The sequence below is a fragment of the Myotis daubentonii genome, chromosome 4 (genome assembly GCF_963259705.1).
Source record: "Myotis daubentonii chromosome 4, mMyoDau2.1, whole genome shotgun sequence".
Lineage (NCBI taxonomy): Eukaryota > Metazoa > Chordata > Mammalia > Chiroptera > Vespertilionidae > Myotis > Myotis daubentonii.
This window is the reverse complement of record NC_081843.1, coordinates 28,230,759-28,255,457: the sequence shown is the minus strand read 5'-3', so window position 1 is coordinate 28,255,457 and position 24,699 is coordinate 28,230,759. Positions and strand designations below refer to the sequence as shown.

General features: G+C 40.6%; 1 protein-coding gene across 3 annotated transcripts in view; it reads right to left on the bottom strand.

The window, feature by feature from the left end:
• The window catches only part of VKORC1L1 (vitamin K epoxide reductase complex subunit 1 like 1), a 53,253-nt gene that overhangs the window by 8,344 nt on the left and 20,210 nt on the right, over positions 1 to 24,699 (bottom strand). For 2 of the 3 annotated variants that reach the window (XR_009452566.1, XM_059693358.1), the window contains exon 2: positions 525 to 634. The exons of the other annotated variant lie outside the window; for it this stretch is intronic. Coding sequence is in view for 1 of the 2 variants with exons in the window: in XM_059693358.1 (XP_059549341.1) it covers positions 525 to 634 (110 nt within the window). In the remaining variant the exon portion in view is untranslated. The remainder of the gene's footprint in view (positions 1 to 524; positions 635 to 24,699) is intronic. 3 annotated transcript variants of the gene reach the window in all.

Here is a 24,699-nt window from a genome sequence, read left to right as displayed (position 1 = left end):
AGTTGATCTGTGTTATTTAGACATCAAAAACTTTGAAACCTGATGTCAACAATAACAAAACATTTAAGAGGGTAGACAATATAAGAGTTTGTATAAAAATAAGTGAAAAAATCAGAAGACAATGGAAAATAGTGGGTAAGGTGGTGGAATTATGAATATCATTAACCATCAATGTTTTCCCAAAGCATAGATTTAAAAGTAGCTAACAAGTATATAAAATAGTAAGGAGAAAGGTTTAGAGGGAAGGCTGGAGTAATAATTTCTCTAAATAGTACTAGTTTTTACTGACATCATGGAATGTCACTATCCCTGACTAAATACCAACAGATACCAAGTTCAGCATTAGTTTCATCAAAATCATAGTGAAGCAAGTCTCACAAAACAAAATTGTAAAACAAACTATAGGTTCTATCATTAACATATGCTTTTATTTAAGATAAAGACACACACATCAGAGCAAAGACACAAAGTACTAAGTGGAATATAATAAAAAACTTATTTTTGTATTGCTGTATAATACTTACCAAGTAATAACTGTAGTATATAAAATATAAGTCCAAAGACACTGTTTGGCTGGTTCAACGCACCATCCTTTCCAAAAATGGAACCCAAAAGACCAAATCCTCGGCCCCATCTGTAAAATAAGGAAAACCAGTAACCCTGTATTTGAATTTTCCTATTTTAAAAAGTGTAAAATTATTTGAGAATGTTATGCCAATATACCCATCCGAATCTCTAAATTGCCAGTTTCTATATAGCTTCTTTTCTAAAAGGTAGGACACAAAGTATTCTTTTTCTGATGGCATTAGTATTTACAGAAGGACTCTCTCAAAAAATTGTTTTTATTTATTGATTTGAGAGACAGTGACACATTGATGTTCACTTATTTATGCACATTGGCTGATTCTTGTGTCATAACCAGGGATGGAACCCTGCAACCTTGGCATTTTGGATGACACTCTAACAAACTGAGCTACTCGATCAGGGCCCAGCTCTCTCAAATTCAGCTAGGGTTTCTTAGCAGTGGCACCATTGACATTTTGGGCTAATTCTTTGTGGTAGGGGCAGTTCAGTGCATCACAGGGTGCTTAGCAACCATGGCCAAATGTCCTCTGGAGCAAAATATCCCCCAACTGAAAGCCATTAATGTAAGTTGTCCTATTTGTTCATTCAAAGTATGTAGACAGAGAAGCAGATCCAAAATGGTGGCATAGGAGGATGCTGAGCTTGCCCCTCGCAAGAACACATCCAATGTACACCTATATTTAGGGCAATTCCTCCTGAGAGACAACAGAACAGCTTCTGCACCACAAACAACAGAGACCACGTGGAGAAGGTTGGGGAAACACAAGAGCTCTTCAGAAGTTGCAGGAACCCTCCAGGAACAGAGAAGCTGTGAGAGCCATTGTTTACTTTCCCTTGCACGTGGACAGCAGGTGGGAACTCTATCCAGGTTCTCTGGCCAACCTGCAGGGCTGTCTTGGCAGGTACCCAGCAAGCTCTCCCAGAGCTAGCTCCAGCAAAACAGGAGGGCAATGGAGCATTCATACAAGGGGCCCCACTACCCAGATTGAGCCAGCGGGTATGGCAGAAAGAGTGCAGAGCTAGCAAAATGCTGTGGTACCTGCTGCCTGTCCAAAGAAACTGCAGAGACTGGCCAGGCACCCCAGTGGGGACACCCACCCTGAAGGGGGTGTGACTAGCTGCAAACAGCCATCATCCCCTCATCCAGGCTGGCCAGGCACCCAAGTGGGACCCCCACCCTGATCCAGGACACCCTTCAGGGCAAACTAGCCGGCCCCCACCCGTGCACCAAGCCTCTATCCTATATAGTAAAAGGGTAATATGCAAACTGACCCTAACAGCAGAACGACTGGGAATGACTGGTCACTATGACACACACTGACCACCAGGGGGCAGATGCTCAATGCAGGAGCTGCCCTCTGGTGGTCAGGGCGCTCTCACATGGGAGGAGCTCTGCTCAGCCACAAGCCAGGCTGATGGCTGCCAGTACAGTGGTGGTGGTGGGAGCCTCTCCTGCCTCCTCAGCAGCGCTAGGGATGTCCGACTGCAGTTTAGGCCTGCTCCCCGCTGGCAAGTGGACATCCCCCGAGGGCTGCTGGGCTGCCAGAGGGATGTCTGATTGCCATCTTAGGCCCAATCCCCCGGGGAGTTGGCCTAAGCAAGCAGGTGGTCATCCCCTGAGGGGTCCCAGACTGCGAGAGGGGACAGGCCGGGCTGAGGGACCCCCCTACACCCCCGAGTGCACAAATTTTTGTGCACTGGGACTCCAGTCCTATCTAATAATAGACAAACATGGTAATTAACCATACCTCCGCTACGCTTCCCTTTGGCTAATCAGGGCGATATGCAAATTAACTGCCAACCAAGATGGCGGCCAGCAGCCAGGCAGCTGACGCAAACAGGAGGCTTGCTTGTTCCAGTGATGGAGGAAGCCAAGGTTCTCCGCCTGCTGCTGCTGGCCTCTGAGCTGCACTCTAAGCAACAATGTTGCAATTATAGAAGCTAAACAAACCACAGAAACCTGCTTTCAGCCAGCCGGCCTAGGAGCTGGAGCTGCAACAAAGTTTCAATTACAGAAGGCAAATAAATCCCAGAATAAAAAGAAAAGAAAAAAAGGAGAGACTGGGAGCTTCAGTTGCAGGCTTGGCCTGCCTGAAAACAGCCCTCAGCTCTTCATCCAGGCTGGCCAGGAACCCCAGTGAGGACCCCCACCCTGAAGGGTGTGTGACCAGCTTCAAACAGCCCTCAGCCCCTCATCCAGGCTGGCCAGGCACCCCAATGGGGACCCCCACCCTGAAGTGGGTGCAGCCAGCCTGAAAACAGCTCTCAGCCCCTCACCCAGGCTGGCCAGGCACCCCAGTGGGGACCCCCAGCCAAAAGTGGGTGCGGGCAGCCTGAAAACAGCCCTCAGCCCCTCACCCATGCTGGCCAGGCACCCAAGCGGGACACCCTTCAGGGCAAATTAGCCGGCCCCAACCCGTGCACCAGGCCTCTATCCTATATAGTAAAAGGATAATATGCAAACTGACCCTAACAGCAGAAAGACTGGGAATGACTGGTCACTATGACACACACTGACCACCAAGGGGCAGATGCTCAATGCAGGAGCTGCCCTCTGGTGGTCAGTGAGCTCCCACATGGGAGGAGCTCTGCTCAGCCACAAGCCAGGCTGATGGCTTCCAGACAGTGGTGGTGGTGGGAGCCTCTCCTGCCTCCTCAGCAGCCACTGGGGTGGAAGCATTCCGTCAGGCCGCTCACGCTGTCCACTCTCAGTGGCCACCCCCCGCCCCCTCCCAGGACTTGGGGACTCCGGCAGGGCTGAAAGGACGGACACTGCCATCTTGTGGCTATGGGCACCACCATCTTTGTGACAGAATGACAGTTAATTTGCATATTAACCTTTTATTAGATAGGATTTTATGTGCTACCTTTATGCCTGGCTTTATCTTAGTTTCTAACCATTTTCTTCTTGTCCCATCTGTATTAACCAATTGAGCAAAAAGAAATGTTTTCTTAAAATTGGCGTTATATAGATGTTCATTTTGTTTCAGTATAGTGACAGCAATGAAGTGATTATACAAAAGAATTTCCTTTTCATCTTTGATTCTTAGAAAAGGCTCATCTTTGACCCAAATAGTACTTTCCTTAAATATTTTGTATTTGGGGGCATAAACAACCAACCCCACTTCCCTAAGGTATGAATGAGAAATTGTTGAAAGTTCACTCCTAATTTTGCCAGAAACAAATAAAAAAAACCAACATTTCTCCAACTCTGATCTCCTAGGTCCCAGAGAATAAATCTAAGACGTTATTTGCCTCTTTCACTCTTATTCTCTCATAAGTGCATAAGGAAGTTTCCCAAAGGCTACATGGATGACATGTGATAATAAGGATCTGATGTGAGAATCCAACAGCCTTCTATTATGGCGGAAGTTAAAGAGATTTGTGCAAAGAGAAAATTATTCACCCTTTTCATTATTTTGTATGTGTATGTGTTTGGGAAAAGTTATTTTTCATATTTCTGTTTTTAATTTCTAGTACAGTAAATACCAAAGATATAACACACATAAATACAAACTTTTATAGTATTTGTTCCTACAGTTTGTTCCTCTAGAAATATTAAAAGTATAAAGGGGTCCTGAGATCCAAAAGTTTGAAAATCACTGCTTTCAACCAATTTGCCCCCAAAGAACACATCCAACCACTTTTAAATATTGGGGAGGGATAAAGTAGGCAGAACTTTTAAAAATAATTAACACATATGTGTTATAATGTTATATTTTTAAAAGTTTTCATGACTGTAATATTTTTTTTAAAAGAACACAGAATAACAAAAGCTGGTGAGGATGTGGAGATATTGGAACCCTTGTACATTGTTGATGGGTAAAATGGTGCATTGCTGCGGAAAACAATTTAGTGGTTTCTCAAAAAGTTAAACATAGAATTACCATATGACCCAGCAATTGCGCTCCTTGGTGTGTGCCCAAAAGAGCTGAAAGCAGGTATTCAAGCAAGTACAAGTACTCGTTCACAGCAACACAATTCACAATAGGCAAAAGATGAAAACAACTCAGTATCCATCAACTGAAGAATGGATTAATAAAATGTCATACACCAATACAATGCAATATTACTCAGCCATAAAAATGAAGTACTGATACATGACTGAACCTTGAAAACATTATGCTGAAATAAGCCAGACACAAAAGGTCACACATCGTATGATTCCATTGATATGAAATGTCGTAAGAGGCAAACCCAGAGACAGAAAGTAGATTAGTGGTTGCCAGGGGCTATGGAGGGGGAGTGAGGAGTGATTGCTTAGTGGGTACAGTATCACGTTTGGGGGTAATGCAAATACTTTGGAAATACACAGAGCAACAATGGTTGCAAGACACTGCAAGTGTACTACTAAATGGCACTGAATGTATACTTTAAAATGTTTAGTTTTCTAACAAATTTAAGAAAAGAATTTGTGTAGTGGGAGAACAGGTAATTTTTATTTTCATTATTGAACTTTTATGTATTTTCTTAATTTTCTACAAAACACATGTGTAACTAAATAATCAGAAAAAAAGAATAAACTAAAGAAAATAAATACTACAAAATATCACTATTTTCTGAATGGTGGCTAAGAGTTTTCTTTGTTATATTTTGTAAATTTTCTTTTTATAATTACAGCAGCAAAAAAGAATGCCTTATCAAGTTCATCAATCAGTTGAAATTAATGAATAATGACCCTTAATGTTTTCCCAACTCAACTCTCTTCCCCCTCAACCAAATTTAAATTTCACTGCAATCTGTTTCCTCATGGGAAGCTACTACGGCCCTAATATCATGACTAAAACATTCAGTAATACAATATTAGTGAAGACAAGTTAATAATAATAGAGTTCTCTTGATATTTTCCTACTCGAAGGAAAAATTTATTGGGATGTTGGCTCATATATACCACTTACAAATATTCTTCTCACTTACAAATACATGTAAGACTGTTGGATTATTGATTCTCTCTTTTTTTCCCCCCCTGTTAAGTTCAAGTTTGGTCAAGAAAATACATTTGGCCTATAATTTTCTAATTTGGGATGAGCATTTTGTAATGGCCTACTGATATAATAAATTATTCAAACATTACTTTAAATCAAATTGTGTTTGATGATTATAAAATTCTGTGGAGTCCATTTTACTGAATAAGCAAACACACCTAAGTAAACTGCAATACAAATAAAGATCCAGTTGGCTTCAAAAGTTTGTTGGGGCATTTTAAAGAGGCCTACTAGATATGACAAAAAGTTGGACATCTTCAAGAAAAATACTAACCATGCAAATTACACACAGGAAATGGCTACCCACCATGGACCATAGTTTCCTGACATACAGAAACCCCAGTGCTAGAAGTGGTATGGGCTTAGAGTCAGACAATCTTAGTTCTGTTATTAACAGGCTGTGTGACTTGATCTGGAATTATGAATCCTCTCATTTGTAAAATGGAGATGATTATGGCACCTAATTCACAGTAGTGTTGTGAGAAATCATTGTTAAGAATAATGTAGTGATTTAATATAAAAATATAAGTAGCATGTATACACAAGACTGGCTATCTGGCATTCTCCAAGGCCCAATGGTTATGAAATAGCATACCTTTATATAAAGCTTTTTTTTTCTTTCACAAACATTTGTACACTTTATAAAAACACTAGAGTCCTGGTGCATGAAATTCGTACACTGGGGCCGGGGGCGGGGGGTTGTGTCACTCAGCCCAGCCTGTGCCCTCTCACAGTCCGGGACCCCTCAGGGGATAGCCAGCAGTCAGACATCCCTCTTGCAGTCCAGGACCCCTCGCTCCTTACCACCCGCCTGCTCGCTGCTCCTTAGCGCTGCCTTGGAGGAGAGAGAGGCTCCCACCACTGCCACTGCACTCACCAGCCATGAGACCGGCTTCTAGCTGAGCGGCACTCCCCCTGTGGGAGCGCATTGACCACCAGGGGGCAGCTCTTGCATTGAGCTTCTGCCCCTGGTGGTCAGTGCGCATCATAGTGACCATCGTTCAGCCATGATGGTCGCTTATGCTTTTATTATATATATTTTAAATTTGATCCTAAATGTTGTATTACGCTTTATATTTCATAAAAATACTATAACTAACTGAAGATATTGTTGGTGAATATTAGGTTATTTCTATTTCTCATGATTATAAAGTAGGTGTGGGAAACCTTTTTTCTGTCAAGAGCCATTTGGATATTTATCAATCATGGGTCATACAAAATTATTAAATTAACGTAGTCTGCTATATTTGGTCAAACATTTAATTAACTCACCTCTAATGCCTTGGCAGGGCCAGAATCAATGATTTCACAGGCCTCATACAGCCCATGAGCTGTACGTCCCCAACCCGTAATAAAGCATTAAATGAACATAGTGTGCAAAAGTCTGCTTGCATATTACATTATTCCCATAAGATGCACTAGAAAAAGAGAAATGACCTGCTCAACTGTCCCAATCGTCTTTTTTTTTAACTTTTTTTAAATTAATTAAATCTTTATTGTTCAGATTATTACATTTGTTCCTCTTCCCCCCCCCCATAACTCCCCTCCACCCAGTTCCCACCCCACCCTCCTCCCTCACTCCCCACCAACTGTCCTCATTCATAGGTACACGATTTTCGTCCAGTCTCTTCCCATATCCCCCTCACCCCTTTCTCCCCCAATAATAGTCAGTCTACTCCCTTTCTATGCCCCTGATTCTATTATAATCAACAGTTCATTCTGTTCATCAGCTTATTCACTTGATTTTCAGATTCACTTGTTGATAAATGTGTATTTGTTGTTCATAATTTGTATCTTTACCTTTTTCTTCTTCTTCCTCTTCTTATAGGATACCTTTCAGCATTTCATATAATACTGGTTTGGTGGTGGTGAACTCCTTTAGCTTTTTCTTATCTGTGAAGCTGTTTATCTGACCTTCAATTCTGAATGATAGCTTTGCTGGATAAATCAATCTTGGTTGTAGGTTCTTGGCATTCATCACTTTGAATATTTCTTGCCACTCCCTTGTGGCCTGCAAAGTTTCTGTTGAGAAATCAGCTGACAGTTGTATGGGTGTTCCCTTGTAGGTAACTGACTTTCTTTCTCTTGCTGCTTTTAAAATTCTCTCTTTGGCCCTAGCTGGTTTGGCTCAGTGGATAGAGAGTTGGCCTGCGGACTCAGGGGTCCTGGGTTCGATTCCGGTCAAGGGCATGTACCTTGGTTGTGGGCACATCCCCAGTGGGGAGTGTGCAGGAGGCAGCTGATCGATGTTTCTCTCTCATCGATGTTTCTAACTCTCTATCCCTCTCCCTTCCTCTCTGTAAAAAATCAATAAAATATATTTTAAGAAAAAAAGATTCTCTCTTTGTCTTTTACTCTTGGCATTTTAATTATGATGTGTCTTGGTGTGGTCCTCTTTGGATTCCTTTTGTTTGGGGTTCTCTGCACTTCCTGGACTTGTAAGTCTATTTCTTTCACCAGGTAGGGGAAGTTTTCTGTCATTATTTCTTCAAATAGGTTTTCAATATCTTGCTCTCTCTCTTCTTCTGGCACCCCTATAATTCGGATGTTGGTACACTTGAAGCTGTCCCAGAGGCTCCTTACACTATCTTTGTATTTTTGGATTCTTTTTTCATTTTGCTTTTCCGGTTGGGTGTTTTTTGCTTCTTCATATTTCAAATCTTTGACTTGATTCTTGCCATCCTCTAGTCTGCTGTTGGGAGTCTGTATAATATTCTTTATTTCAGTCAGTGTATGCTTAATTTCTAGTTGGTCCTTTATCACAACCTCGAGGGTCTCATTAGATTTCTTGTAGGTCTCATTAAGTTTATCAGCAGTTTCTAGAAAATTCTTGAAAAACCTTAAAAGTGTGGTTTTGAACTCTATATCCAGTAGTTTGCTTTCCTCCATTTCTGTCATTTGTGTCCTTTTTCTTTGTCTCCGCATTTTTTATGCTTCCCTGTGTTGATAAAGTGGTTTTCTGTGCTAAGTGTCCTCTAGGGCCCAGTGGTTCAGCCTCTCCAATTACCTGAGGAGGACACTCTTGGTGGACCCCCTTGTGGTCTTTGTGCACAGTCTTGTTGTAGTTAAGCCTTGATTGTTGTAGGTATCACTGGGAGGAATTGACTTCCAGGCCAACTGGCTGTGAGAATCAGCTGTGTCTGCAGTGGGAGAACTTCTGTGCTGGAGACACCCCTCTGGGGCAAGACTTGTCTCAATGGGTCTTTGGTGCTCACTGAGTCTGCCCCCTGAGTGTGTCCTTTATGGTTCCACGGAGCTGCAAACTGGATGATCCCACTCTGACCTCTGGGTACACTAGCTCCTGGATCTCTAGGGAGGTGCCAATCTAGCCTCTGCCTGAGGCTATCCACCAAAAGCCTCCCTGCAGGGCTTGGGTGGGGGCGGGTCCCATGGGATCAACAGGACGGGGCTAGCAGTTATGGCAGCTCTCAGCGGCCCAGCTTCTCAGTGTTTCGGCAATCACTGCAAGCCCCTCCGAGAGAAAGCTGCCCTTGAGTTCTGACCGATGCCAGACAGTCCCGCTTCTCCCGTATGAGTCTGGGTCCCCAGAGATTCGCCTGGAACTGGAGCTCAGAGCCTGAGACTCCCTCCCAATTGAAAATGACAACCGCGCCCTCTGCTGCCCGCCCACTCCGTGTGCGCCTCTGTACCTTAGTATTTTACTTTCGCACTGTGCCTCCTCTGAGTCTTGGTATGCTTTTCTCTTTCCTTCTAGTTGTAGAATTTCCACTCAGCCAGCCTTCCTGTGGTTCTGGATGATGTCCGTTCCGTCTTTTAGTTGTATTTTTGAAGTGGTTGTTCGAGGCAGCGAACTCTGGTGTTTACCTATGCCGCCATCTTGGTTTTCTCTGTCATAATCATCTTAAAAACTATTGTTATTGTGCAAAAAGTTATACCAATTTTTTTCTATTATCAGTCCCTGAAATGTCTTCTTTAACAATATAGCTACCTAACAAATGGTAAACCTGCTTTTACACTTAAATAGAAAAATATACTCACAATTTTATTTTTAATATAGTTTTGATTTCAGAGAGGAAGGAAGAGGGAGAGATAGAAGAAACATCAATGATGAGAGATAATCATTGATCAACTACTCCTACATGCCCCCTACCAGGGACTGAGCTCACAACCCGGGCATGTGCCCTTGACCAGAATCGAATCCAGGAACCTTCAGTCTGCAGGCTGACACTCTATCCGCTGAACCAAACCAGCTAGGGCTATGTTCATAAGTTTAAATTCTGATTACCTTATTTTTTATTTATATTTTGGAAATCACATGCTTTTTGCCTTTGGCATTTCAGTTTTTGTTACCAATAAATGTATAGTTATCTTACTTTTACTGTTGGAAGCTACCCATTGTCTTCACTATCAGAGAAGTGTAAACAAGGAGCCCGGAATGCTGGTGAACCTTGAGCCCTAGCAAGGGCCAGAGCTATGCATCGATTGTTTACTCGAGACAATGGTAGCTCAAGCAATTTCCTGACCAAAGAGTCTCAGAATAAATCTTTACTGACCTTTAAGATAGTCTGTCTGTTACCGAATTGCCTGCCTAAGGGCTATATGTGTATTCAAAATTGAATAAAAGGTGGGCAAGGCCTGGGCACCAGTGGAAGTCCTTCCCCTTACACTGGGATTCCCGCCTGGCCCCCAATATTTCCAAATATTATTTCTTGTCTCATCTCTGTCATTTGCACGCAGCTCTTCTCCAGATCCCGAACTATGAACCACATGGGACGTGGCTCACACAGTTTTTACCAATAAATGTATAGTTATCCTCCTTTTACTATTATATTTTAACATTATCAATATTTAGTCTTTGATAACAATTTAAAAATTTTCTATATACACAGATATTTAAATTTTGTGTGTGATAGTATTCCCTATTCCTCAAATTTTCATGTGGAGAGACCTCCCTTTGAACAATATCCCTAGCCTCTTTTTCTTTCCATTCACTTACTCCTCGCTAGGCCAATAGCAAAAACTTACTTGGTTAATCAATTTACAAGAAGGAACTGAGCATTTGTGGATAAGACCCTTCTTTAGTCCTTCTTTGGGATCTATCTGCCTAAATAAAGCTGCACCCTTAAGTAAACTTTTTTTTAAGTGTGGTTAAAATACATAAAATTTATCATGTTAACCATTTTTAAGTGTACAGTTCAAGAATATTAAATGTATTGTATTGTATTGTTGTGAAACAGGTCTCCAGAACCTCTCACTTTGCAAAACTGAAACTCTATACCCATTTTAAAAAACTTCTGTCCTGGCCAGTGTGGCTCGCTGGTTAGAGCATCATTCTGTGCACCCAAGGGTTGCTAGTTTGATTTCTGGTCAGGACAATTACCCAGGTTCTATCTACAGTCAGAGTGGGTGCATGAGTCAACCGATTGATGTTTCTCTCTCTCTCTTGAATCAGTGAAAAACATATCCTTGGGTAAGGATTTGAAAAAAAACAAAACACTTCCCTTTTCTCCTGGTGTCCATCCCCTGATAAGCACCTTTTCATAATTTTCTGTTTCTATGAATTTGACTACTTTATTTTAGATACCTCTCATAAGTTGAATCATACAACACTTATCTTTTCTTTTTTAAGTTTTTATTGATTTTAGAGGGAGAGATGAAAGGAGAGACAGAGAGACAGAGAGACAGAGAGAGAGAGAGAGAGAGAGAGAGAGAGAGAGAGAGAGAAAGAGAGAGAGGCATCGCTCGGTTGACTCCTGCACACCCTTTACTGGGAATCGAGCCCACAACCTGATTGGGAATAGAATGGTAACTTTAAAGCAAAGGCGATAACAAGAGACAATGAAGACCCAGCAATTTACAATGAAATGTGTGATTCAACCATAAAAAAGAAAAGAAACCTTGCCCTGGCCAGCATAGTTCAGCGGTTAGCGCATCAGCTTACTCACTGCAGGATCATGGGTTCAATTCCCAGTCAAGGGCATGTACCTGGGTTGCAGGTATGATGTGTAGCCCAAGTAGGGGTAAATGCAGGAGGCAACCTATTGATTTGTGTATCTCTCTGTATGTGTCTTTCCTCTCTCTTCTCTTCTCTCTCCTTTCTCCCTCCCTTCCACTCTCTCTGAAAAATCAATGGAAAAAATATCCTCAGGTGAGGATTAACAACAACAAAAAAAGATACCTTGCCATATGCAACAACATGGGTGGACCTAGAAAATATTATGCTGAGTAAAATAAGCGAGACAGAGAAAACAAATGCCTTATGATTTCACTTTATGTGGAATCTAAAATTCAAAATAAACAAACAGGTAGGGCAGAAACAGGCTTATAGATATAATGACCATTTTGATGGTTGCCAGATGGGAGAGGTGTTCAGGAAATGTGTTAAAAAGGTGAAGGGATTAATAAGTACAAATTGGTAGTTACAGAATAATCATGGGAATGTAGAGTACAGCATAGGAAATATAGTCAATAACATTGTAATAACTATACATAGTGTTATAATGGTACTTGAATTATTGGGGTGATCACTTCATTAGTTATATAAATGTCTAAACACTGGATTGTAAACCTGAAACTAATATAATATTGTATGTCAACAGTAATTGAAAAATTAAAAATTATTCTTAAAAAGAGTCCCAACAAACAAAAGTCCTGGATCAGATGGCTTCACAGGTGAATTTTACCAAAGGTTCAAATAATTAATACCTTTTTTTCTCAAACTATTCCAAAAAAGTCAAGAGACTTGAAGGCTCCAAGCTGATTTTACAAGGCCAGTATTACTCTGATTCCAAAACAAGACAAAGAAATTACCCCCCAAAATTTCAGGTCATTATTAGTGGTGAGAAAAGATGCAAAAATTCTCAACAAAATATTAGCAAACCAAATTCAGCTATACATTAAAAAGATCATACACAATTAGATATCATCAGCATGGCTGTCATCAATAAATCTACAAGAAAGTGTTGGCAGAGTGTGGAGAAAAGGGAATTTAGGTGGGACTGCAAACTGGTGCAGTTACTAAGGAAAATAGTAGGGAGGTTCCTTAAAAAAATGAGAAATAGACAGATTTGATAAGTGACTGAATAATGAAGGAAGGATGACTGACTCCCAGGTTACTAGAATGACTGAGTAGATGGTGAGGCAATACATGGGACAAAGAACATGGAAGAAACAATAGATGATTGAGCTTACTTTTGACATGTTGAATTTTCACATATATCTGAGCCACACAGATAATTATGTTTAATAAGCAGCCAAAAATTAATTCAAAGTATTTTTATTATTATCATTTTTTTAATATATTTTATTGATTTTTTTACAGAGAGGAAGGAAGAGAGATAGAGAGTTAGAAACATCAATGAGAGGGAAACATCGATCAGCTGCCTCCTGCACATCTCCCACTGGGGTTGTGCCCGCAACCCAGGTACATGCCCTTGACCAGAATCGAACCTGGGACCCCTCAGTCTACAGGCTGATGCTCTATCCACTGAGCCAAACCGGTTTCGGCTATTATTATTTTTTATTAGTTAAGGTATTACAAAGCAGCCAAAAATTAAAATCTGAAGGTTTATAAATGGGTCTATAATGTGAATTTAGAAGTATGGTTCTAAAAACTATGGTCATGCCGGGGCCGGTTTGGCTCAGTGGATAGAGCGTCGGCCTGCGGACTGAGGGGTCCCAGGTTCGATTCCGGTCGGGGGCATGTGCCTGGGTTGCGGGCGCATCCCCGGTGGGGGATGTGCGGGAGGCGGCTGATCGATGTTTCTCTCTCACCGATGTTTCTGCCTCTCTATCTCTCTCCCTTCCTCTCTGTAAAAAATCAATAAAATATATTTAAAAAAAAAAAAAAAACTATGGTCATGAATAAAAACTCAGGGCAAGTATTCTGAAAAATGATTACAGAGAAGGATTCCATGAAGGGACTAAAAATGACCTAGAGCAGTAGGAGAACCAGGAGAGGGTATAATAATAGGAAGACATGAGGAAAACACAATTTAAGGAAAAACACAATATTCAATATCAAATCCTAAGGAATAGGTAAGTAAAATACAGAGTATAAAAAGTACTTCCTAAATTTGGCAATTATGCTAGCGAGAAACCATGACTTAAAAGAATGGCTAGGCATAGCTGTCAGTAACCACCTACAAAATTCATAAATAAAACTAAGCATTTGAATGTTTGTCTGTTATAACATTTGCAAAAAATGCTAGACAGATTTACACAAAATGTGAAGATTATGTGGCACACAAAAAATTTACTATGAAGAACATTGTCAAAGTCTGGCAATTCCAGTGAAAAATACTCTGGAGGTTTTATTTGACCAGAGGTTGATAAAATACAATCCATGTAGCAAATTCCGCTCACTGTCTGTTTCTATAAATAAAGTTTAATTGGAGCATGGCCACTCTCATTCACACTGTTTCTGGCTGCTGCCATACTATAATAGTATTGCCAAGTTAGTTGGGACAGAGATCATATGGCCTGCAAAACTAAAATATTTGGTATCTAGCCCTTTAAGAAAAAGTCAGCCAACACCTGTATCTAACCAGAATAAGGACACTATTGATAAAGGGTATGCAGTCACAGGATGTAAAGACAGAGTGTCCAGATTAACAGAGGATAAAGACTAAGCCCCAAGCCACATTACCTCCCAGCCCCACCCCCACCCCCCGCCCCATTTTAGCTTGGTGCATTTGCCATGGTCTAGGATTGAGCTGTAATATCTCAAAAATTTACTAAAAATACAACAAAAAGTCTATGGGACATAGCAAAAGTAGTCCTAAGAGGAAAATTCATAGCCTTACAGGCCTACCTTAAGAAACAAGAAAAATCTCAAATAAACAATTTAACCTTTCACTTAATGAGAAAAAGAACAAAGACCAAAGTGAGTACAGTAAATCCTTGATTTTACAGACACTGATTTAACAAATTTCAGATATAATGGACAAATTTTCCAGTCTGTATGTCATATGTGAAAAATAACACCCTGTTAACTTTTAAATGCTTTTAACCAAGATTTGCTTACAATTAATGAACAGGGTTTTTTTTTGGTATTAATTCACTGTTAATTTTAAATTTTAGCAAATAAACCATAATGCTAGAAAAAACACTGTAGTCTTTTCATCGACATAAATATTACATTATCTACAACTATAGTCTACATATTTAAATTCAAGAGTCACTGTTCATAAATAACATTTGGCGAATGATTAGAATGTGATCACACTGTATCATGCACGGTAATTAGTTCTGTTGTCCCATGGTGTAACTTTCTGCAGCAGTTTTTTGTTGCTGTTTTGTTTTGTTCTTTTAGAGAGAGTGGAAGGGAGGGGAAGAGACAGAGAGAAAGATAGATATGAGAGAGACACATGAATTGGTTGCCTCCGCATATACCCTGACCACCAGTGCTGGGGATGGAACCTGCAACCGCCTTTGGAACAAAACTGAGACCCTTCAGTCCACAGGCCAACACTCTAAGCCAAACCAGCTAGAGCTCTGCTGTGGTTGATGTTTCAATGAGCACTATGTCACACTCCACCCGTGTGCATTTGTTTACTCATGGTGACTGGTGAAGGAACACATTTCGATCTATTCAATATGAATTAAAAATTACAGTAATACGTATAGAAAACATTTCTGTGAAATTAAACTTTTCACATATGCTTAATTTTAATTACACAAGTGTGTCTACAAAAACAAGTTAACTAATTTATCGAATTTTTATCATACGCATTTGGAAAACCTACTTTATTCTATAATGAACTTTTGGCTTTAACAGACAACCTCTCACCTGAATTAGTCTGCTATATCAAGGTTTTACTGTAGAAAGAAGGAAATAAAGATCAGTGGAAATAAACAAAATAGTGTCTTAAAAAAAAAAAAAAAGCCCTAATCTGCAGACTGAAGGGTCCCTAATTTGATTCCAGTCCAGGGCACATGCCTGGGTTGCAGGCTTGATCCCCAGTAGGGGGTATGCAGGACGCAGCTGATCAATGATCTCTCTCCCTCTCCCTTCCTCTCTGAAATCAATTTTTTAAAAAATCTATATAATAAAAGCCTAAGCGACCGTTATGGAAGAATGATCAGAACAACTGGTCGCTATGATGCACACTGACCACCAGGGGGCAGATGTTCAACGCAGGAGCTGCCCCCTGGTGGCCACTGCACTCCCACAGGGGGAGCACTGCTCAGCCAGAAGCTGGGCTCACACTGGTGAGCACGGCGGTAGTGGCGGAAGCCTCCCCTGCATCCGCAGCAGCGCGCTGAGCCGAGCTGAGCGGTGGTAAGGAACCTGCCGCTAAGGAGCAGTAAGGACTGAGCAGGTGGGCGGTAAGGAGCAAGGGATCCCAGATTGCGAGAGGAATGTCCGACTGTCCTAAGCCGGCAGTCGGACATCCCCTGAGGGCTCCTGGACTACGAGAGGGCGCAGGCCGGGCTGAAGGACCCCCTTACCTCCAGTGCACGAATTTCATGTACAGGGCCTCTAGTAATAAAATAACAAAGCAAAAGATCAATGAAACCAAGAGTTGGTTCTTTAAAAAGATAAACAAGATTGATAAACATTTAACCGACTCATAAAGAGAGAGAGGACTCAAGTAAATAAGACATGAAAAAGGAGAAATAACAACTGATACCACAGAAATACAAAGGGTTACAATAAAATATTATGAACAACTATATGCCAACAAATTGGACAACCTAGAATGGATAAATTCCTAGAAACATACAATCTTCTAAAACTGAATCAAGAAGAAACAAAATCTGAAATACTAATTACAATCAACAAAATCGAAGCAGCAAATTAAAAAAACTCCCAACAAACAAGTCCTAGACCAGATGACTTCACAGGTTAATTTTACCAAACATTCAAAGAAAAATTAACACCTATACTTCTCAAACTACTCCACAAAATTCAAAAGAAGGGAAGATACCCAAACTCATTTTATAAGACCAGCTTTATTCTAATTCCAAAACCAGACAAAGACATTACAAAGAAAGAAAACGATAGACCAATATCCCTGATGAACTCAGATGCAAAAGTTCTCAACAAAGTATCAGCAAAATCTACTATTAGCCTGATGCTATGCAGTACTCAGTTCCACCATGGAATGGAAACTCTGGACACTGGCTTTGCTTTTAGTTCTGCTGAAGCCCCAGCTGCATATTTTCCAGGATTGATTTAAGGGAAATGGGACTTTGGAAACCAAGGGATATAATTTCATGCAAATACACCTTTCTACCACACACACACATAAAAAAAAATCGGCAAACCGCATTCAGCAATACATTAAAAACATCATAGCCCTAACTGGTTTGGCTCAGTGGCTAGAGCGACGGCCTACAGACTGAAGGGTCCCAGGTTTGATTCCGGTCAAGGGGATGTACCTTGGTTGCAGGCACATCCCCAGTAGGCGGTGTGCAGGAGGCAGCTGATTGATGTTTCTCTCTCATTGATGTTTCTAACTATCCCTCTCCCTTCCTCTCTGTAAAAAATCAATAAAATATATATATTTTTAAATCTATAAACATACAAGCCCAGGAAGCACAGAGAATCCCAAACAAGATGAACCCAAAGAGGTCCACATCAAGACACATCATAATTAAACTGCAAAAAGTTAAAGACAAAGAGAGAATCCTATAAACAGCAAAAGGAAAGCAATTAGTTACCTACAAGGGAATTCCCATAAAACTATCAGCTGATTTCTCAACAGAAACTTTACAGGCTAGAAGGGATTGGCATGAAACATTCCAAGTGATAAAAGAAAGGACCTGTAACCAAGATTACTCTACCAGCAAAGTTATCATTTAGAATCAAAGGATAAAGAGCTTTCCACACAAGAAAATGCTAAACTAGTTCATAACCACAAAACCAGTATTATAAGAAATGTTAAAGGGACTTCTTTAAAAAGAAAAAGATCAAAAGTAAAAATTAAATGGCAATAACTACTTACCTATCAATAATTACTTTAAATGAATACTCCAATCCTATTACATAGGGTGACTGAAGGAATAAATAAAAAAAAAAGACCCATACATATAAAGAACTATTTTACATTTTTGTAAATCTTTTAAATATCTGGCTTAATAGTAGATAGCTGGGTTCTCATATTTGCTTCTGGAGTCAATCTGTTTCAGTATCACATATCATGCAGCCTCTGGAAAACCTATTGCTCACTCATGAAAGAATGAGAGTAAATAAGGCAAATAACATCTTATTAGTATGAAAATAGTTTTGACCTCAAAAAACCTCTAAAAGGATCTCTGGAGAACTACTGGAATAGAGAATTTAAGACAGTGGCACATTGGCACATGGATGGTCAAACAGAAGAATGGAACAGGGAGCCCAGACAAATCCTTGTATATATACAATCAGCTGATATATAACTAAAGTGACTCTACAGAGAAAAGGAGAATGGTCTTTTCAATAAGTGGTGGTGCCAAAATAACTGGATAGTCATATAAGAAAACAATTAAATTGACCCGTCTCACACCATTAAAATTCCACATAGGATATATCTTTATCACCAGGATACAAAATGTTCTAATTATAAAGAAAATGATATGACATATTTTCCTTCATTAAAATTAAGAATTTCTGTTAATCAAAAGATACATTCAAGAAAATGAAAGGCAAGGCAAGCCACAGTGGAAAAGGATGTCTGTACTACAAATGAATAAGACAAAGACAGAACACCAGGTAGAAAAATGGGCAAAAGATTTTCATAAGACTTTAATAAACCTTTCAAAGGCTAATAAATATATGACATGCAGCTCAACACCACCAGTAAACAGGAAATGCAAATTAAAAACAAAGAGGAGCCGAACCGGTTTGGCTCAGTGGATAGAGCGTCGGCCTGTGGACTGAAGGGTCCCGGGTTCGATTCCGGTCAAGGGCATGTGCCTTGGTTGCGGACACATCCCCGGTGGGGGGCGTGCAGGAGGCAGCTGATCGATCTCTCTCATCTTTGTTTCTAACTCTCTATCCCTCTCCCTTATTCTCTGTAAAAAATCAATAAAATATATTAAAAAACAAACAAACAAAAAACACAAAGAGGAATGTTAAATAGTACATCCATTTTTGGGAAACTGTTCTGTAGTTACAAATAAAATTAAACGCCTAACCTATGACCTAAAAAACCACTCCTCAATATATACCCAAGAGAACTGAGTATATACACACACACACACACACACACACACACACATCTATACTAATAAAAAGGTAATATGCTAATTAGGCTGGGAGATCTGCCAGACATCCTTCTGGACAAAGCCGTGGTAGCGGGGCTGAGGCAGAGGAGGTTAGGGGCGATCAGGCCAGGAAAGAAGGGCAGTTGGGGGTGATAAGGCCGGCCAGGGGCAGGGGGAGTTGAGGGTGAGCAGGCCAGCGGGGGGGTGACCAGTTTAAGGCAGGCAGGCCAGCAGAGGGGGCAATTGGGGGCAATCAGGCTGGCAAGGGGGCAGTTGGGGATGATCAGACCGGCAGGGGTGCAGTTAGGGGGTGATCAGGCTGGCGGGCGGGGCAGTTGGGGGCAAGCAGGCTGGTAGGCAGAGTGGTTAGGGGTGATCAGGTAGGCAGGCAGGCGAGTGGTCAGGAGCCAGCTGTCCCGGATTGCGAGAGGGTGCAAGCCGCACTGAGGGACACCCCCACACACACACACACCGTGCACTAATTTCGTGCACTGGGCCACTAGTATATGTCTATAGCTACACACACATATTTGCATGACATTATTTAAAGCAGCTTAAATCATAATAGCCAAAACCTAGAAATACTCAAAAGAAAATGACAACCACACAATGGAACTAAGCAATGATAAAGTAATTGCCAGGCCGGTGTGGCTCAGCAGTTGAGCATCGGCCCAGGAACCAGGAGCTTGCTGGTTCAATTCCTGGTCAAGGCACATGCCTGGCTACGGCTCAATCCCCAGTGGGGGTGCATGCAGGATACAGCCAAATAATGATGTTCCTCCCTCATCGGTGTTTCCATCTCCCTTCCTCTCTCTCTACAGAAAATAAAAAATAAAAAAATAACATTTTAAAAACTAAATGAAAGAATAACTGATAAAACCAATAACTTGAATGCACTGCAAAAACAAACAAAACCATTATGCTGAGCAAAAAGAGCCAGACACAAAAGAGCACACGTTCTTATGAGCCCATTTTCATGAAGTCCAAGAATAGGTAAAACAAATTTATAGAGGTGGAAGTCAAAATAGTATGTCAAGCCCTGACTGGTGTGGCTCAGTGGTACAGCATTGGTCCTTGCACCAAAGAATTGCATGTTTGATTCCCAGTCAAGGCATACCTGAGTTGCAGGTTCATTCCTGGGGCACTCAGGGCATGTGTGGAGGCAACCAATTGATATCTCAATCTCACACTGATGTTTTTCACTCTCTCCTTTCCCCCCTCCCAACCTCCTTTCCACTCTAAAAAAAAAAAAAAAAAAATCAATAATCAATAGAAAAAATATCCTCAGGTGAGGATTAACAACAACAACAAGAGAGTATGCCAGAATAACAATTTCTGATTAGAAAGAAGTATGAGTGAACTTTCTGGGATGATGGCAATGTTCTCTATCTTCATCTGGGTAAAAGTAATGTATATGTAAAAAAGTCATCAACATATATATTTTAAGATTTTTGCACTGTATTATATATAAAAATATACCCCAATTACACATAAAAATCCATTACATATATATGTATATATAAAATCAGGAGATTATTAAATTTGACAGATTGACAATTCTAATGCTTGGCAATGAGGCAGAAAAGCAGGAATTCTTATAGTACATTGCTAGCAGGAATCTAAACTAGTGCAACCACTTTGGAAAACAGTCTGGCATTACCAACAAAAATTGAAATTACACAAAAATGTTCAGAGTAGCATTATTCATAATTGCTGCAAAGTGAAAACAAGTTAAATGTCCATCTGAAAAAAAAAAGAATGAATTGATATACTCATATAATAGAATATTCAGCAATGACAAACTACAGCTCCATAAAACATGAATAAATTTCACAAAATAATGTTGAGTGAAAGGAGCCAGAGTAAAGGATATAAACTATAGGGTTCCATTTATATAAAGTTGAAAAAGTAGGCAAAATTAAACTAACAAATTTGGATGCAACCTTAGGTAGAAAAATAAGAAAGTAAGTTATGTATCATAAAATTCAGGACACAGGTTACTCTTAAAAAGGAGAAGGGAATTTAAGGAGGGCTTTCTGGAGTCCTGACAATCACCTATTTGATGACCTGAATGTTGGTTGCAAGGGTTATGCTTTGTAATTATTTCAGCAAAAATTTAAAAAATGTGTGTGTGTGTGTGTACACACACACACACACACACACATATGCAAAGCTCAATGATTTTTCTGTATGTGTGTTACAAATCACAACAAAAAAGGTAAAAAAAAATCTATTGGAACTGGTGACTGATTGGATTTGGTGGGGGTAGGGGAGGGTTAAGAAACAACCAAGGACAACTCCCAAGTGTCTGACTTGCACAATTGCTTGGGTGATTATGCTTTTCACTTGAGATAGAAAACATCTTGGATATGTTAAATTTATAGTACTTTTGAGACACCCAAATAGAAATGTCTGGATGGCAATTAGATACGCAGAACTAGAGCTAAAAGACATCCAGGCTTGAATATAAATTTTTAATTCATCCATAAGTGAATCCATCAATGTGAATGTGACTAGGAAAGAAGACTGTCAAGAGTGTAGGGCTGATTCCGAGTACATCAACATTTAATGGGCAGGTACAGGAGGATAAGCCAGTAAAGAAAACTGAGAAGGAACAAAGTGGTAAGACGAAAATTAAGAACTTGTCATGAACCATTAAGCAAGGGAAGAATTGTCTCACGAGTAATAAGTTATTCACTGCAGGGTTATGCATAGTTAAGAAAAAATATGGGTTATGTGCAATACTCAACAAGCCAGTTTTTACTCCACCTCTTTCTGGTTAATTTGAGACAAGCAACAACCCAAGAGAGAATACTTCTGAGAATGGCTGAAACTTTTTGTAGTCTTGAGAAGTGAGAAATCAAAACTCCAGAAGAGGACAGATTTGAGAGGACTTATTGGATCTGTGTGCTACTGGGTAGAATCATCACTAAAAGGTTAGCACACAGGCCCAGGCTCACTTTTCTGCTCCTTTCCTGTGACTGAAGTGGTATGAGAAGCCTTCAAGAGAGGGCTTTTCAAGAGCCAGGGCCAAACCTACTACTTGGACAGAAAAGGCCTGAGGCAGGTGGCCAAGGCCAGATCAGCAGTCAGCCAGATCAAATGGGTTCTCTCTGGTTACATGGCCCTGAGCACTGATAGAAATTAATTAGAGCAGGCGTTGTTCACATCACAAGGAAAGATCTAGCTGTTTGAGAATTGGGGAGCTGTAGGGGTCCCATCTTATAGCCTGTTACAGTTAGAAACAAATTAAGCTTCACTACATTTTAAAAAGAGCATCTCCACATGAGCAACTGGGCTCATTCTAGCCTTCATCTTAAAAGAGTTTGGTACCCAAGACCTAATTAAGAATAAAATGCAAAGCATTTGGGGTTTTCATTTGTCAGTACAATTTTAAATACAAATCTCTCTCTCAGGGACCCTACAGAATTGAAAATATGTGGCTGTTGACGGAAGAGACTTCTAATATTCCTCGGATCCCCAACAAATACCATCATAAAATTTCTCAATTTCTAGCACTACATAATCACATGCAAAATAAAACCACAATTGGCATACAGATTAAAATTGCATCAGATTAGCAACTCCAAAATAAATAGAAATATACAATATTTTTGTTTCTTAAAGGGAAGATTTAGGTGAAGAGTAACTCCTTCCAAAATTCATTTATACATTCAGTACAATTCTAATGAAAATCTCATGGGGGTTTTTCAGAACTCATTAAAATAAATTTTAAAATTCTCCCGAAACAGTAAATACATGAAAATTGCCAGGGAATTTTTGAAAATGAGAATATTTGCCCTATCCGATATCAAACTTACTATATAAAGCCACAGGGGAGAAGGAGACGGTGGTCATGGAATTGTATGGAAACATAATTATCAGTGGAACAGAACTGATAATCCAGCAAGAGGCCCTAGGTATATAAGGAAATGCTTATGGCATTTCAAATATGGCCAAGTCAACAAATGGAAATAGGCAAAAACCTATCAATTTAGGAAAAAAAAACAAGATCCCTACCTCACACTAGATACAAAGTAAATTCCACACAAATTAAAAGAGATATGAAAACAAATTTTAATACCTTTAAAACAATATTTGGAATGGTATGTTTTGCACAAGATTAAACACACACACACCCCCAAAAGCTACAAATAAATCAAAGATAGAATCACATAATGTTTAAACTATATGGGGTCAAAATGGTGGTGTAGATAAGTAAGGTACTCGAGTCTTCTCATAAGCACATCAAAATTACAACTACAGAACCATTATTCAGAGCCACCTGAAATCTAGCTGAATGGAAGTCCTACAACTAAGGATTTAAAGAAGCCACATCGAGACTGGTAGAGTCAGAGACAGAAACCAGCTGGTCCCACACCCACGTGTGGCAGTTTAAAATTGAGAGCGATATCTTAGCTGTGGAGGTCCCCCCTGAGAAAGAAGCCAGAGTTCCCAGCTCCATACCAGGCCTCCCCACCCGGAGATCTAGAACCAGTAAGAGAAGTCCCCATAACTTCTGACTATAAAAACCAGCAGAAATTCTGACTGAGGCTGAGGGCTGCTGGCATCCCAGTCAGTTCTTAAAGGGCCCGTGCAAGGACTTAAGACTCACTCCGTGGGAGCTCCAGCACTGGCTCAGCAGCTTGAAAGGAACCAGACACATATGGGGGGAAACTGAATTGTCTGCCATCAGAGAGCTGGGGGCACAGCTTTAAGCCAGAAAAAGTGCTGGCAGAAGCCATTATTCCTTTCCTGAGATCCCATCCCCGCCAGCAGGCTGGCTCCATATCTGAGTCTCCATCAACCTGGCTCACACTGTTCATACCACCCTAGTGATTCCCTGAGACTGCCCCACCCAACTTGGGGGCCCACCCAAGCTGTTTTCAGTATCTTTTCCATACAAATGACCTCTCTCGCCTCATGCCTTGAACTTTCCTAAAATCTCTCAAATAAGCAGTATTTGGCCTCTGTATACCCCATACCTCTTGCTAAGTGACTCCAGGCCTGACACTAGCAGCAGCCATACTTGGTTCGTAGCATGGCCTCTCCTGGGCACCTCCAAACCCAGCACAAGGAGTAGCCATCTGCAGATATCTCTATAACTCAAGTCCAGTAGCCCCAGGCAAGGCACAGGTGGTGGCTGACCTTGCAACTCCCAGGAGACCCCAGAACCAGCACAGCTTCAGACCATGCTTGATCACAACCCTAACACCTACAAGAGCAACACACTCAATGGGTGGGCTCAGTGAGCACCAAAGCCCCACTGAAGAAAGTCCTACTCCGTAGGGTCAGTCCCTGTACAGCAACTCCTGTGCTGTAGTCGCAGCAGATTCTTGCAACCAATTAGCCTGGGGACAATCCCTCATAGTGACACCAAAAGCAATTAAAGCTTAACTACAACAGGTCAGGGCACACAGCTCACACAGGAGTACACCAGGAGTGCCCAGCTTAGGTGACTGGGGAGACTGTACCACTGGGTCATACAAGAGACCTACTACATAAGGCCACTCTACCTAGTCTGGGAAACAGCAGCACTACCTAAAACATAGAAGCACAGAAATGTGGAGGCAAAGAAACAGGTCTCAAAGGAAAGAACAGGAGAAATTTCCAGGAAAAGAACTAAATGAAATAGAAGCACGCAAAATACCAGATACAGAATTCAAAACAATCGCTATAAGGATGCTCAAGGAACTTAGTGAGAACTTCAACAGCATAAAAAAAATCAGTCAGAATGAAGGTTACACTAATTGAAATTAAGAATAATTTATAAGGAATCAACAGTAGAGTAGATGAAGCTAAGAATCAAATTGGAAATTTGGAATATAAGGAAGCAAAAAACACCCAACCAGAACTGCAAAATGAAAAAAGTATCCAAAAATATAAAGATAATGTAAGAGGCCTCTGGGACAACTTCAAGCATACAACATTCGCATCATGTGGGTACAAGGAGAAGAGAGAAAGAAAAACTAAAAAT